Source organism: Teleopsis dalmanni, chromosome 2 (genome assembly GCF_002237135.1).
Source record: "Teleopsis dalmanni isolate 2A chromosome 2, ASM223713v2, whole genome shotgun sequence".
Classification (NCBI taxonomy): domain Eukaryota; kingdom Metazoa; phylum Arthropoda; class Insecta; order Diptera; family Diopsidae; genus Teleopsis; species Teleopsis dalmanni.
This window is the reverse complement of record NC_051847.1, coordinates 79,451,843-79,469,781: the sequence shown is the minus strand read 5'-3', so window position 1 is coordinate 79,469,781 and position 17,939 is coordinate 79,451,843. Positions and strand designations below refer to the sequence as shown.

The window sequence follows — 17,939 nt, the reverse complement described above, 5'->3', positions numbered from 1 at the left end:
TTAACCGAACCATTCAACTTGAGCGTATTGTCATATCTTCTAGGTAAGAATTTCCTGCTGGGTAATATTCATGCACCATTGCATTATATTGTAAAATTCATTTTTTAAATCAATAAAATAAAATTTTCTCATATAGATTAAGAAATCAACTGTCATTAAATAAAACTTAGGCAGACATCGTCTTATCAGTTTTGAAGTTCAAACACTATGGAAAAAAATTCCGCTACTTCTTAACATGCTCTGTCACTTTGAAGGATGATTTGGAACAATTGAGTGAATGTCAATTAACTGTGAAAATAATAAACATTTAAGTTTAACTAAAAAAATAATAAACATTTAAATTTAACTCAATAAAACCAAATAGAAATGTTTTTAAAATATTCAAATTTAATATGAAAATCAAAACGTCATAGTTTGTTAGTCTTACAGCTTATGGGGCATGGGTCTTTATTAAAATATTAATTTCCATACTTAATTAGTAGCTTATAAAATTTTGCTTAGCTTAACTATAACACTAATAACAAATATATTTATTTTTTTTCTTAAAATTATCTTATTCTACATATCACACATTGAAAATCGTTAGTAATACTCTCAAGCAACCTTTGAATCAATTGTCCAAGCTGACGATGTAGGAGTATTATCTAACTCTTCATCTGATTTTTTTTGTAATGACCTTGTGCTACTTGTCACAGTTTGATCATTCCAGGGCTGTACTGTTGCCTTACCAAATATAAGGAAGAGAGAATTACATAGTAAATATACACCTGCTGTGATAAAGAACACAATACGCCATTCATTAGGATCCTCCTGTAAAGATAGTATAAGGTAATTATTTACACATACTCCATTTTATTTAAATTGTTTTTTTGATAAACAAACCTCATTTTCAACAATAGCACCCACAACTAAAGGTGCACAAATCGACATTAAATTTGAAAATCCATTTGTCACGCCCATCATAGGACCAGCAAAATTTGGTGAAAGATCCATGTGATTAACTAAATAGCCACAAAATGAAGCAGCATTAAAGCCGACACCTATTGTTAGTAAAGCAATGGCAAGAGTTTTTTCTTCTTCCGTCATGTAAGCTACACCTATTAGACACAACATAGGCACCCATTGGCCGATAGTGTTAAACAATTTTCGTGCTACAGTAATATTTAATATATTCCGATTTATTAACCAATCTGATGTGGGGCTGACAATCAAACATAACACCCACATAACAAAATATGGTAACGCTGAAAGTAGCGCATTGGCTTTAACATCCAAATGTAGCACACTGCTCATATAGGTAGGCATTTCAGTGAGCAATGTATAGAATCCCCAAGTGAAACCACAATGTGCGGCTATTAGACCATAGAACGGCAGAGAAGTAAATAAGGATTTCCATGGCACAGCTAAGACCTGAAAAAATTTTATATTTTACTTAAAAAAGACCTTTTGTTTTTATTTGGGCATAATTGGACTTACTTGACTATTTGTACCACTGCCAGTAAGACTCTCAATATATTCTCTTTCCGCTATACTGATAGATTTGGATGCTGCCGGTGTATCAGCACCAAAATATAAAAACAACACTGACCAGGCTAAAGCTATGCCACCGGATATATAAAAGATACCTGGCCAACCTAATGCTTCCGAATCAAATATAACACCACTGGTCGCTAATATAATAGCTGTACCGAATTGTGCACCCGAATATACTGATGTAGTTAGAAAACCACGCTCTGTACGTGGCGCCCATTTTGCAAGCAAAGTATGTAGACAAGGATAGACGACGCCCTGTGTCAGACCTACAAACACACGCAAAGTACACAAAAGCTGCCAATCACCATTGTTGACTGCTAAAGGATGAAATATTGTGATAATAGCTGCAATACCAGTAGCAATGGCTAGCACTATTTTAGCACCGAAACGTTTTGCTAATAGTCCTGATGGTAATTGCGCGACAACATAGCCCCAGAAGAAACTACTCAGAATGAGCGATTTTGTTGAAGGGTCCCAGTCGTAGTATGGTGCACCAGCCGTCGGCTGTGTCATTGGCACAATCGCAGCAGACATATTAACGCGCAGAAAATAACCGAAAACTATACCCAGGAACATCAGCAACGCCTGTAGGTGACGGACACCAATTGCATTTGCTGAAAGTAAACAAAATAGAAATATAAATTGAAGAAGTCACTAGAAATTAAATAATTTTTAACTTTATTATTTACAATTAAAGTTATACTTTAGATATCCTGTTAAGAGTGGCACTCTTTCAGGATTCAAGACATAAACCATTTTCGAATACTTTGTAGTTAATTAAATTTATTAAAAATGCGACTCCCTTAACGCCATGCAACTGAGCTGCTTGGAAGTGTATTGCTAGCTGATAGAGTTAAACATATTTTGATTGCGCTTTCAGTCCGACTGGACAGTCAAGGTTTAATTTGTTTGTAGATCGACTGATCAATCGGTGGGATTTGCGAAATAGTTTTCGTATTGAAGAAAAGTTTTGCATGAGTAACGCATTTTGTAATATTGAAAAGATTATTCTGATTTATTGTTGTGAATGTGTGACTTATGTTTATTATCATATAATATATTTAATAATAATAAAATATGACAATTAATTTTAATTATTTTTAATAGAAAAAAAATTTTGATTTTTGACCTTTCCTCACTTGACTTGGAAACAGATTACAAAAAAAAACAATATAGTTATTAAATACAAAAAAAGTTATATGATTGCTTATATCTGATCTTTATCAGGCGTTAATTATTGCCTTTAGGAAAAAAGTACCCTTTTCTCTTTCAACATTTAATTAAATTTTATGTGGTGACCTATTTAAGTATAATAATCTGAAACCAGTAAAAATTAAATTTATTTTGAAAATAGAGCTTTAAGATGATGTTCATAGGACTTGTTAACGATAAGTAATAATAAAAAAAATTATTTAATTTTTTATATTAAAATAAACATTACTAAATCACAAAAAATAAAATTCTATTACTAATTAATTAAAAAGTTAATTAATTACAAAGTAATTAATTAGTTTTATGGATTAATATAGAACTGTGACTAGAAGAAGCAAACCGTAGACCCAGGCAAACGTCTACGGTTCGATCTTAAACTATGAGTAATAACAAACTACATAAAGAAGAAGAGCATGAAATGCTAAGAGAAGAGAAATGAAATGCTATATATTATATAAAAACTAGTTAATGACTTCAAATATAATGCAATAATCTATGAGTTATTAATTTTAAACAAAAAAACTGTAAAGCTTAACAAGTTCTACGCAAAATGTTATTATTAAGAACAGATTTTTCGAATATTACTTATAAATAACTAAATTATAAATATAAATTTATATACATATTAGATATATAGTAGCTGCATCATAGCTTCACCGTTTTACTTGTGCTAGAAACGTGTTGAAGAGGTTAGATTTTCTTCCATAAAGGCTAAGCTGATTTAAAATCCCTTGGAAATATATGAACCGAATGTGATATATTATAAATTCTTGTCAATGCATATTAGATATAGATACATTACAGGTTCTCAGCTTTACTTCACTCAGAGAGCGAAATGATAACGTAAGATTCATTCTGAGCGGTAGAAATTGTTTAAAAACTGTTACGAATATATACACCCAAAGATCCACAAACTTTAAATTTAATGACGAGACAAAATACGGACATTTAGATTTCAATCTCTTGAAATTAGAATTTTAGAACAGTAGTGTAGTTAACTTTTAGAGAATAGGTCTGTACTATGACAATAATAAGTGTTTAAAATTTGTATGAATTTGAAAAACAATTTGAACAGTCTTCTTTTTTTAATGGAGATTGATTTGAAAAATATATATACAAATCAAGTATATGAGGGAGCTTTTGAGAAGTGAGGATACAAATAAGCAAGATTTGGGTATTTGAAACTTTTACCAATTAGAGATTAAAAAACGAAGCTCAAATTTTCATTCTTTTTAGGGTTAAAAATCAGTTAAGGTTTGAAAATACAAAAATGACAGCCCGCTGTGTATATACGAAGATCTAAAATAGAACTGGAACTTAAATTACAGTACATAACCTACTGGCTGCTCAAGGTAGAAAGTTAAGAACTTTTTAACAGTTTATTATCATGTCATACTTTGTTATAAGAGATTACAGTTTTTTATATAATTTTAATTACTAGAAGCTTAAAATGATTTCAAATCTTGGAAAGTACCAGGTAAAGGTAGCACTTCAATTGGATGTTTAAAAGCAGAAGCTGATTCCTCATACATCGAAGTTATGTATCTTAACATGGATTCCCTTTTTAAAAGAATGGATCAATTATTGTTTAATTTATTTTAAAAGCAAGTAAATGATATTATTACTGTGGTGTGTTTTATTTTTTCACTCTCAAAGTTCAAACTGTAAATAGTTTATAAAATAATTATTCATTAAATAATTATTATAATTATTCATTTCACGTTTAAAAGTATATGGTTGATTTTTTTAAAAATCTCAAAAATCTTATTTTACAATTTAAAGACATACACGTAATCGGAAGATATTCGTGCTGATTATCATGTCTGATAGTTTAAATATGGAAATTATAATTATTAAATTATTTTTAATAAATAACTTTTCTAAATAATTGTTATTTTCAGCTTGACAATATTGGTATGCAGAGGCGTTTCGACGAACATATATATATCTATTGTGTTATTTTCTCTATAAAGAAGGAAGTAAACTTCCATATATATAGCGAACCCATTTTTCACAAATATTAAATGTAAATAGAATTATAAAATTATAAAAATAAAATTATAAAAGATCAAACACTTCAATGATCTATTTTTTTATATATCATATTATATTTTTAAATGAAGTACATTTGTATTTGATTTAAAAGTAAAACAATGTTTTATTAAAATATTTTAAATAATATGTGCATTTTTTATTTGTTTATCCATAATTATACATTTTAATTTTATTGGGCATTTTTAATAATTCAATACCAATACTATATATTTTGATACTATTGGTAGTTCCAATACAAGTACCAATACTTCTATTATTATATTATTTTTATTCTATTTTTATTTTTGTATGCCTATTTTTATTTCTATTTTTTTATATACTTTTGTAAACATACGAATAATAAATCATATATTTTTTATATTTTTTCTTCCATAACTTCTAATAAATATCTTGAAAATAAATTGAAATTTAATTATGAATAGAAATTTTATGAACGCCGCTGTTTATAAGTGAAAAATTTTATTTTATAATTAAATTCAAAATAAAACAATGTTTAACTAAAATAACTGGAAATTTTGTCAATTATAAGTATAGGGTTGTGAGTGGTTTTTTAAATTATGCAGTAACTATCTGTAAACGCTATTACCATTGTACTTCTAATATAAAGACAATACTTCATTCCATGCGCTATAAGAAAATGTCAAATAAGCTTTTCTAATTAGAATAATATCTACCATAGTTAATAAAAGCCACTCATAAAAATAAAGAAGAATCAGAATAAAAAGAATTACTGGGATAATATACCAGAATTAACGTAATCCGAATCACTTATTGGTACCTATAATAATAAAAGATACCGGGATTGTATAAACCTATTAAAAGAAGAACTTAGAATCATCACAGGAATCCTAACAGGGTCCTATAAAGTTACTCTAAACCCAAAAGGGGACACAATAGATTCGACAGTCGCAGTGACCCCTCACAATAATAATAATAATAATAGTTAATAAAAATCCTACTTTATAATGAATTTTTTCTTGCATAAATAAGTCCCAATTAAGCTAATGCATCTCCTAATATTTATGGAAAAACTTTTACAAAATTAAGCCTCAAATATAACGTTAATGCGTTTTTATTTATTAATGTTACAGAAGTCAACGAAAAACATGGATTTATCGTAACCATTGAACTCTTACATATTTTGGTCTCAACGCTTCCAAAACCTCAACTCTAATGTTCAATTAGATTTCTGTCTAGGACCAAGGAATCATAATCTGTGTTAATGATATTAAACAAATATTTTAATATTCTTTATATGAATAATTATTTCTACAAAATGAAATACTTTCAGGATGTAATTCCTTGGTCAAAGAATCTCAACTCTAAAATTCAATTAGAATCGTGTCTGGGACCAACAAATCATAATCTGTGTTTATGCTATTAAAAGAATTCTCTATATGAATGATTATTTGTGCATAATGAAATACATTCAAGATGTAATTTCTTGGTCCAAGAACCTCAACTCTAAAGTTCAATTAGATTGTAATTTCTTGGTCCAAGAACCTCAACTCTAAAGTTCAATTAGATTCGTGTCTGGGACCAAGAAATCGTAATCTGTATTTATGCTATTAAAAGATATTCTCTATATGAATGATTATTTCTGCAAAATGAAATACTTTCAAGATGTAATTTTTTGGTCCAAGAAATGAAAAAATCTAAAGTTGATGCAAATTTATTTTCAATATTATTTCAACCGAAATATAGAATTATGACACTTTTTATATATCAATAAATGTTCAAAAACTCAGTAACCTCAATAACTGAACAACGATTTTGTTACTCATATGCACTTGTGTTTTCTTTAAACTATCAGATACTATGTATGTAAAAGTTAATTTTAAGCGATATATATTAATAATAGTAACTTTAAGAGGTATATAGGAAAAAAATGACACATTGCTAATACAAAATTTTTGAACTGGTGAATGGGTCTCAAATAATTATTTACGAATAATTAAATACAAGAATTATTTCCAAGACCACTAATGATGGGTATTTGGCAATACTCGAAACAGCCAAAAATTCAATTAATTAAAATAATATAAAATAAATTTTTGTTGTTATAGTTCACCACTGTTCCAAAAATCTCTTAATAATTATTAAGTAAAAATTTTTTAATGGATCAAAAACTGTTACTAACCGATTTTACAGATAATGTTTTTGTGAATCGATTTTGTGAATAGAGATTTTTGGTGCACCCTATATAATAATTAATATTGTTGGTAGATCCTTGCTGTAAAAATTTTTGTTTCGTTGGAAAATAGAATTTTTCGCAGAGTTTACATACTTAGAATAAAAACACCCTGTTTACATATATAGGTCATTTATTTATTATTTTGTTTTTTAGCTCAACAAACAAATACTCATATTACTGAATTACTTTCCATTCTATGAACATTTCAATTTTATTGTTGCAATTAAAACGATTTAAATTTACGATTAAATAAATATTTTTAAACAAAATTGTTTTTAAATTTTTATCTTCTATCAACAATTACATGAAATATTGCGATAGCAACGGAGTGCATATTCAGGACCTGGGTTAACTCTTATCAGAGAGACAAAAGACAAAAATGAATTCGGAAAGAGGAGCTATAAATCACTTATGACACTGCCATATAAATTACAAACAATATAAACGTGATATAAGTCAGACAGCACTTTTAAATATTAATAATTAACTATATGTATATATTGATATATGTGTGTGTAATTTTTGAATTAATTAATACGAAATTACTTAAAATTTACTCAATAATTATCACTATGATTCACGATTATAATTAATAAATTGCATTAGCGTACTTCATTGTACGAGTAATGTCATGTGAAGTAAAGTAATGCGTATTGTTAACGAAAATATCAGTTTGACGATTATTCCATATATTCAATTTCTTAATAGATTATACAATAGTCTATGAATCACTTTTATTTAGAAAGAAATAATATTTATATATTTTTAATTTTATTTGCATTTTTAATAGAATTCAATAAACTATTTGCCTTACTAAAATCTAATTTATCATCATAGTTTTATTTTTTAATTTCAAATTTCTTCACACATAAAAGATAATATATAATTATAATGTTTAACTGTATATCCCTAAAATGATATAAGAATACGATAAAATATGAAAGAAGTTTGTATATAAATTATAATTATAAACGTTTAAATACGACATTTTTAAATGAATATTAACGAAAATAAGTCTGTCCTACTATAAGCTTTATTAGATATACTCCATATTTAAAATTAAACAAAACAGGCTGAACTATTTCCTTTAAATAAATAAGAATAAAATAAAATAAAATATTACACATAAATTATAATTCTCATTTACTTTCCAGTGCTTTAGATAATACGGGAATAACACAAAAACAGAAGTTCAAATTTTACATTATAAAAAATAATACACTAAAATGAATAAAACGCATATATAAATTATAATTCTCATCTAGTTTGTTGCATCATATTTATAAAGTGATCTTAATTTCTTATACTGACATGTTACTATTTTTATATAATATTTGAGCTGATTGTTAAATTCATTATTCTATCCGGTGTTAAGCATTTGTGAACTAATTTTTTTTTTATTAAAAGTTAATTATTTATATGAATAGCTCCAATCTTACAAAATTAAATTGATTTCAAAGCCAGGCAAAGATCGGGAAAGGACCTTTGCCTGACTTACGTTCTAGACACGGTTGCCACTTGAAAATTTTTTTCGGTACCAAAATTGGTTTAAAAAGGTACCATTTCTGTAAAAAAAGGTCCAAAATTTTAAAATAGTGCAAAGTTGCATTTATAAAAAAAATTAATTTTAAATATCCACAATAAAGTTGGGTCGTCAAAAATGTACCATTTTGAGTACCAAACGAAAAAAAAAAAAAAAAAAAGTACCAATTTTGGTACTAAAGTACCATAAGTGGCAACCGTGGTTCTAGATTCTATTTCTAACTATAACCTTAAGGTTTTTTTTTTAAGACAAATAATAAATGTTGTCATAAAACACAAATCACAAGCGTCTCCTTCTTTTATTATATTAATTTTTTATAACGAACCCTGGTATACTCACTAAGTTATACCCCAACTATAGAGAAAACCGGAAAGGTCGTTACAAGTGGCGCCCGAGTATAAAAAGATTTAATTTTAAAGTTTGATAGGAATTATTAACAAAAGAATGGTTGTGTGTGCATATAAGGATTTTATAAAATGTACTTTACATATAAAATGTAAAAAAAATTAGACTTAATAGTTTCCTTTAATGAAATAAGAATAAGAAGATAAACTTAGCTATATATTGACATTCTGTCGCCTAAAAACATAGGTATAATAAATAAATAATTGGAGGTATGGCAAAGTAATGTGAAGAAAAGAGAAGTAGAAGTAAAATGATGTTTTTCATCTAATAGATTGTTAATATCTTATAATATACATAGAAAGTAGTAAATGAAGTTAAAGATTTATTAATTAATTTTAGATTAAATTTATAAATTAAATAAAAATAAATATTTTTTAAATAATATTAGTTTTCGAACTCATTTATTGCTAATGAAATCAATAATGGAAATCTCCTAGTTCATCACTTTTTTTAATTTTAATATTTTATAATTTATTTATTAATAATTTATTGTTAATTTCCGCATTTTTATAAATTCAATTTAATTAAAGTTATTCTTTAAATTATATTGAAGATTTGGTTTTTTTTAATCATAACCGATTAACAATTCTCTTGGGCTGCTTTGGTATTGCTTTCGTTTAATTGTCGAATATTGATTAAAAGATATTTATTAAAAAAAAAAAAATAATTGTACCATTAATTATTAATACGAATAATTTCTTTTTTTTTTTTTGTTTTTAATTTTAAACAATTTTTATATTTATTTTTATATTTATGGATGGAATTCTTTTTAATGTGTCAACACAAAGTCAATCAAATATTCTACAAATAAAATATATTAGTTTTAATTTTGGTTATAAAAAAAATATATTATTATTGCAATTTTATATAGTTGTATATATTATAAGATTATAATTTGAAAATATTTTAATTATTATTTAAAATTGGTTCTAGATTAGTTTTATTTTTATTAGTTTTGTCGATATTGATTCCATTATCCTGTACCACTTCTGGTTTTTATAAATAATTTATATTTATAATCTATACTTAATTATTAAAGAATACATATAAATGATATATAAATAATATTATATATTATTTTAAAATTTTAATATAGTAATATTTTTTTTAACATTCATATATTAATGTTGTTGTTGTGATTTGAGTTAGTGCTATTTCTCACTTTTACTCTTTTCTGGCTGGGGGCTTATCCCTGCCCCACACTAAGCTTTAACTACACTAGAATTATTATCATATATTTATCTTTTAACTGATGATGGACCGTAGATCAGCATATGTAATATTTTTGATACGTCAAATAAAACTCAACCTCTTAACGTCAAAATAAATTTAAAATTTAATTTAAAAAGTAAAAAATAAACAATTTTAGTTTATATTTAAAATTTAATATATGTTATAATATATATTTTATGAAACTAGCATTAATAAAAAATGAAAAACTAACTAATTATACACAAAATGTTGTAGTAAGGTGAACTCATTTATAATAATAAAAATTATAAATTAATTTTTTTTTAAATTAATTTTATTAAAATAATTATATAAAAGTATTATGAAATTTTATTATGATTAGTTTTTAGATAAACTTATATATTATATATTATATATAAAACTTATATTACTAATTAAATAGCATAGCTGGTTAACCCAAAATCATTTTCAATAATTATTAACAATTTTTTTAATAAATTTTTTTATTGTTATAGTTAATTTTAAATTAAAGCCTTACTAACTTACATGTAAAATATTTGTAATGCTTTTTTTCTTTAATCATTTATATAAATGATTTAATTTATTTAAATCATGTACATATATTTTTATTGATGACTTGTAAAATTTATTTTCACTAATTTTTTTAAATTAATATAAAATATGTTTTACTTAAATAATTTTTAATTAAAATGCCTATTGAAAACCTGACACTTTTAATTGAAAAATATTAAAATATGAACGATTCGTTAAAAAAGAAAATATTTTTAAATTCACTTTATTTAAATGATATACCAATTTTAATTATTGATACAAAATAATTTTATTTTTATTTATTATTATTAAAATTATTTCAATTTAAAAATTAATGACTTTTAAAATATGCTAATAGAAATAGAAGTTAATGATAGATACAGAACTACTATTATTATTTATTATTAATAAAATTATTTTAATTTTAAAATTAATTATTATAATATATGCTAATAGAAATTTAAAAAATTTGAATTCAGTATATAAATTAAATATTGCAATTTGTGTGTAACATATTGAAAATATTTATTAAAATTTTTTAACAAGGTAATTTTATTGAAATAAAATAAAATAAATAATGGAAGTAAATAACATTTATTTGTATCAAATAATAATTGAAATATTTAAATTTAAATTATTATTGATTTCTCAGAGTAATTATATTTATTTATTTTTAATTAATTAAACAGTTTAAATATTTTTTTTATAAATTTATATTTAATAAATCACTTCAAATAATACTTTATTATAAAACAAATTTTAAAAATTATTTATTTTTAAAAAATTTTAAAGAGCAAATTATATTAAAATTTATTGCTAGTTTTACAATTTTACTAATTTTTATAATAATAATAATTTTTATAATAATTTTCTCTTTAAAACGGGTTAATTGGTTTATAGTTAAATAACACACTTTATAAAAAATTCAGTTTTAAAAGAATTTTTTAATTTAAACCAATATTTTCAGTATATTCTATAGTTATCTTCAGGATTTTTTAGGTACTAATTAGCTCCTTTTAAAAATCGAATTATTATTAACAAATTATTATAACATTAAAACAATAAATATAGTAATTTTTATTTAATTATTATTTTTTATAATTAATTATTACAATGATTATTAAGAAATAATAATTTATTTTTAATATATATATTTGTCGATCTCTTTCTTTGTTTTTTAGTCCACTATTTTTAATACTTTATTTAGTATGTGTATGAACTTATATAACTTATAAAAAAGTTGAATATAACTATTTATTATTTTTTATTGTATATATATTACCGATGTTTTAAGGTTTTTGACACTTTCTCAAGGTAATATAAATCCATTGAACAAAAAGGTACAACTTTATGTTTTAATTTCTTATTTTGTGAATTATTTACATAAATAATTATTATTTCTACTATATTATTTTTTATTTATTTATATCCTTATTATTTAAGTTAAATTGTAATTATTAAATAGTAGTTACATAAATTTTTCTTATTTAATTAATTTATAATTTACATTATAATAATATTAAATTTTTATAAATTATTTAAAATTTAATTTTAATTAGTAACAAATATATATTATTTTTATTTTTTATATATTGAGGATGGAAAGGTAAGTGGATTAATGTCCTCAGAGTTTCTTGTTAAGCAAGTATAAGTAACACCAAAATGTATTTATATATTTTTAATATTGTTTTAATATTTTTTTTTTATTGTAATATAATAATTTTACATTAAAAAATACTAACGTTTATTTAATTCCGCCATTGTCGTTTGCATTTCCACAGATTTCTTAAAACCCATTTTGTAATGACCGTATTTTGAATTTTATTTAAAAGGTGTTAATATTTTAGTTCAAGTTCATCAGTATTTTTTATCACTAAAATTGCTAATATATAACTTAGACTATAAATACTTCTGTTAAGTATTTAGCACATTCCACTTATATTGTCTCCGTTAACTTTTTTTGATGACTGAAGACGTTTTCAACGTCAAGAACAAATGCCAACTGAACTTAAGTTGGGTTGCGGAAAGCACTTATAACGTGTTTCTCTGGTTTGAGCTGATACTTTCAGCTGATTCGTTAACTTTTCTTATAAAATAAATTATAAACAAAATCGAAAAGCTCCACAGAAAGCCGTTCGCTTGACTGGCGAGAGTTGGGGCTTATCGGCGTTCATACCTGGAACTAAAACCACTATCAACACAATGCTTTATCTATCAAAATTTTTAGCATTTGTTGTTAATAATCTGTTGAAATTTTTTTATTGGTCAATCGCCAGATCGTAAAATAATAATTCAACAATTAAGCAATAAATGTTAAGTTTTCATTTACTTTTAATGAAATTTATTTATTGTATTAAACAATTTTTGATTTATGAGCATGCATTGTATGTACACATTAACGACAGTTTAAAGTATCTCAAAGTAATTAATTAAGTGGCATATATGCATAATTACAATCTAAACAAACTTAATAAATATATTTAATCTTTTAAAACCACTGCTGATATTAAATTTAATTCTTTTAAATTCATAAAAATATTTAATTGTTTGCAAAACAAAAAATCTGTGCAATTTCATGAGAAAATTTTTTTAACTCTTGAAAAATATTTACACTTGCTACTTAAATAAACAAATGATTAATTAAAAAACGGTAAAAACCGTTTAATACATACACTACTCATTTAGTTAATAATAGGGTTTAATTGATAATAATATTACAATGCATTTCCACTACATTTGAATTTTTCAAAACAATAAGAACATTATTTTTTATTTGAAGATCTATATCATTGTGGTGACCCAGTTGGCTGTGCATTTATTGAATTTAAAAAGTAAAATTCAATTTCAAATATTTTTAAGTTTTTGTTTTTGATTGATGAGAACGTTTCGATTTTTCTCTCTGTAAAAAGTTGAATAAAAGTTTATTAACATTGAAAATTTTTAGAGTTTTATTAATTAGCAAGGTGAACAGATCATTGCTAAATTGGTGACCCCGACGTGATCTCGAAAAAGTTTAAATTTAGAAATATTAACTTCTGAGCTAAATATCTAATTATCGAGCTGTGATGTCAGTTGCAGACGAAGGTGTAGTAATGGCTTCTGATAGTGGAAGTGTCGTAAACCGTGTAGCAGTGAAGGTGCCACCGTTTTGGCACGAGCGACCGGAGATTTGGTTTGCTCAGATCGAGGCGCAATTTGCAGTAGCTGCCATTACGAGTGACATCACACAGTTCAACACGGTAGTAGCAGCGATTGAGTCAAGTGTTATCGCCGATGTAAGTGATGCAGTGCTTCATCCTCCTGAAACTGGAAGTTACGCTAATTTAAAGGCTTGCATCATAGAGCGGTACAGTGAGAGCGAGCAGCGGAAGATTCAACGGTTGTTGTCAGAAGTTGAACTTGGTGATAGACGCCCAACACAGTTGCTAACGGAGTTGACAGCGTTAGCTAAAGACAAGGTGAGCGATGAGTTCCTTAAGTCTCTTTGGCTGAAGCGTTTGCCACCACAAGTGCGCGCTATTCTGCAGACATCGAACGTGGCACTAGCAGAACTGGCGAAATTAGCAGATCGTATTTGCGAGGCGGGTGATTTTCAACAGATAGCTGTAGCGTCAGCCTCTGATTGTCCAGCCTATTCTGATAATGCTGTGATTTTACGAAGGCTTGAGCAAATCGAACAGCGTCTGAGTCGTTTGGATTTACGTCGTAGTGAGTCGGTGCAAAGTCGATCGTCATCGAGGAGACGTAGGCGAACTCGTTCCCGACCAGGAAGTCATCCAGATTGGTGCTGGTATCACGAAAGGTTTGGTGATAGAGCTAATGCTTGTCGGCAGCCCTGTAGTTTTGTGGCAAGCTCTCATCAGTCAAAAAACTAGGCACTCCTTCTACGTCGTCGAGCCGAGAAGGGGTTAGTGTTCGTATAGCTCGACTTAGTATTAAAGATCCCGCCACGTCGACCGTTTTTCTCATTGATACTGGTGCGGACATATCAGTTTTACCGAAGTCGTTCTGTCGTTGGAAGCAAAGGGCTAACAGTGTTGCGTCAGTTAATTTATATGCCGCTAATGGTACGCCTATTCAAACATTTGGCGAGCGTCGACTGCTTTTGTCTTTGGGTTTGCGTAGAGATTTCCCGTGGACGTTCGTGATTGCGGATGTTAGCTGTCCTATTGTTGGAGCCGACTTCCTTAATCACTATGACTTGTTAGTGGATTTGAAAAGGAAGCGGTTAGTTGATTCGAAGACGACTTTGATGATGAAGGGTAAGGCTGCTGTGTCTCAAGAAGATACTGTGCGTGTGTGTGGTTCAGTTTCAGCTTATGCTGAGCTGGTTAATGAATATCGTGATTTAGGCATTATGAGTGCAAATCGGATGGGTTTAGTTACTAAGGTTGAACATTGCATCGAGACATTTGGTGCGCCGTCATTTGCGCGTCCCCGACGTTTAGTTGGAGCCAAACTTGAAGAAGCCAAGAAGGAATTCCAATTTTTAGTCCAGACAGGGATTTGTCAACCTTCGAAAAGCTGTTGGGCAAGTCCACTTCACATGGTTCGCAAAGGCGATGGAAGTTGGAGACCGTGTGGCGATTATCGCATGCTCAACGCGCAAACTAAACCTGATCGGTATCCGATTCCGTTCATTCATGATGTGACGAGTATTCTTCATGGTAAAACTATGTTTTCGAAGATAGATTTGCAGAAAGCGTATCATCAGATACCGCTTGCACTGGCAGACATTCCGAAGACAGCTATTACAACTCCGTTTGGCCTGTTCGAGTTTCGCTTTATGACTTTCGGTCTCCGTAATGCTGCCCAGACGTTTCAGCGTTTTATGAATGAGACTCTAGGTGATCTTAATTTCGTTTTTGAGTACATCGACGATATTTTAATTGCGTCAAAAGATGAAGCAGAACACAGAATGCATTTGCGACTGGTTTTAGATCGACTTAGAGAAACTGGTTTGACCGTGAATTTTGCCAAGTGTAAGTTCGGCTGTTCCGAGATCGAGTTCCTTGGGCACGTTATTAGTGCAAAGGGTTTACGTCCTCCGGAGAGTAAAGTTCAAGCTGTTCGTGATTTTCCTCTGCCAGCAACGGTTAAACAGCTTAGACAATTCTTAGGCATGGTGAACTTTTATCGGCCGTTTCTGCGTAACGCTGTGCAGAATCAGCAGCGGTTGTTTCATCTTACACCAGGTAACCGCAAGAATGATAAGTCGGTGATTTCTTGGACTCCAGAAGATATAGAGGTTTTTGAGGCTTGCAAGAAGGATCTTGCCCAAGCTACGTTGCTTAACTTCATGGCTCTGGATGCACAATTGACGCTCACGACTGATGCTTCAGACGTTGCGGTGGGTGCTGTTCTCCAACAAGTAGTGAAAGGTGTGACTCAGCCATTGGCATTTTATTCAAAAGGTTTGAGTCCAGCGCAGACTAAGTATAGTGCTTATGATCGTGAGTTGACTGCTATCTATCAAGCTGTCCAGCATTTTAAGTATGCATTAGAGGGACGTGATTTCGTCATTTTTACGGATCACAAACCTTTAACGTTTGCGTTCAGGCAAATAAGTGAGAAGGCATCTCCTCGTCGTGCAAGACAGCTGGAGTTTATTAGTCAGTATTGCACTGATATTCGTCATCTGGCTGGTGCAGATAATACGGTGGCTGACTCTTTGTCTCGGGTTGCTACGGTTCAGTTGGAGGCAAATGTTATTGAGTTAATTGCTGAGGGGCAGAAGACTGATGCAGAGTTGCTCGCTCAGCTGAAGAGCCAGTCTGAAGATGGTGTTGGGTTGAAGAAGTTGAGATTGCCGGATTCGAGTATTGAACTGTACTGTGATGTGTCAGGCAGTCGTGTTCGTCCTTTTGTTCCCGCAAACTGTCGGCAGCTGGTACTCTCAAAACTCCACGGTTTGGCTCATCCTGGTATTCGAGCAACGCGGAAATTGGTGCAGGCTAGGTATGTTTGGCTTGGTTTGGTTAAGGATGTAGCTGTGTTTGTGCGTAGTTGCATTGCGTGTCAGAAGTCCAAGATTCAGCGGCATACTAAAACACCAATTGGTTCGTTTGCTGATATTGATAGTCGGTTCCAGCATGTTCATGTTGACATTGTGGGTCCATTGCCTTTGTCTCAGGGGAAGCGTTATTGTTTGACTTGCGTCGATCGTTTTTCTCGGTGGCCTGTTGCTGTGCCTCTGTCGGGCATTACGGCAGAAGAAGTTGCAGCGGCTTTTATCGACGGTTGGGGGGCAAGTTTTGGTTCTCCGCAGGCTATTACCACTGATTTGGGTCGGCAGTTTGAGTCTGCTGTATTTCGGGAACTGACGAGATTGCTTGGAGTGAAACACTTTCATACCACGGCTTATCATCCTCAAGCAAATGGCATGGTTGAACGTTTCCATAGAACATTGAAGGCAGCCATTCGATGTCATTCCTCAAGTAATTGGACGCAGTCTCTTTCGCTTGTGTTGTTGGGATTGCGAACGACACCGAAACTAGACCTAAATGCTAGTCCTTCAGAGATGTTGTTTGGAAATCCTCTTTGTGTTCCAGGGCAGATGCTTTCGGATTTCAAGCAGAAGTCGTCCGAGACTGATTTTGTGTCGGCGTTGCGAAGGGCTTTAGCTAAGGTTAAATCCGTTGAATCAACAAGACATTGTCATCCATCTGTGTATGTTCCGCGGGACGTTATTAATTGTAAGCACGTTTTTCTTCGAGTGGATCGTGCTCGAGCTCCACTTGAGCAGCCTTACGAAGGTCCATTTGAGGTGCTGAGTCGTAATGAGAAGACGTCTGTTATTGTTTGCCGTGGGAGAGAGGTGACTGTTTCGAATGATAGGTTGAAGGCGGCGTACTTAACGTGTGATGATCTTGAACAGGTTGTTCCAGAAACGCGTCAGCCTTCAGCGTTGTTGAATGGTGATCAGTTAGTGACTTCTGGTGATTGTAGTCGTGAATCCCTGTTGCCGATTCCGAAAGTGACACGAGCTGGTAGAGTAGTGCGTTTCCCAGCAAGGTTAGCGGAATTTCGGGATTAAGAGTGGTGTTGTCGACTTAGTTGTGGTGTCGCGTTGTTGCTAGTACTCCATCGCTAGGAGGGGGTACTGTGGCGACCCAGTTGGCTGTGCATTTATTGAATTTAAAAAGTAAAATTCAATTTCAAATATTTTTAAGTTTTTTGTTTTGATTGAGGAGAACGTTCCGATTTTTCTCTCTGTAAAAAGTTGAATAAAAGTTTATTAACATTGAAAATTTT

The 17,939-nt window shown here is 29.3% G+C and overlaps 2 protein-coding genes across 2 annotated transcripts in view; one reads left to right on the top strand and one right to left on the bottom strand.

Annotated features, from left to right (window-relative positions):
• Nucleotides 1–439: 439 nt before the first annotated feature.
• LOC119685411 (putative inorganic phosphate cotransporter) lies at nt 440–12,753 on the bottom strand. The gene is made up of 4 exons (XM_038099678.1): nt 12,428–12,753; nt 1,477–2,147; nt 883–1,410; nt 440–810 (listed from the first exon to the last, which is right to left on the bottom strand). Exons 1-4 carry the CDS (start codon nt 12,480–12,482, stop codon nt 595–597), a joined length of 1,470 nt encoding a protein of 489 aa, XP_037955606.1. The 5' UTR covers nt 12,483–12,753; the 3' UTR covers nt 440–594.
• The window catches only part of LOC119674908, a 22,242-nt gene continuing 16,791 nt past the window's right edge, over nt 12,489–17,939 (top strand). The window contains exons 1-2 of the mRNA XM_038086065.1: nt 12,489–12,494; nt 13,868–14,522. Coding sequence (XP_037941993.1) covers nt 12,489–12,494; nt 13,868–14,522 — 661 coding nt within the window. The remainder of the gene's footprint in view (nt 12,495–13,867; nt 14,523–17,939) is intronic.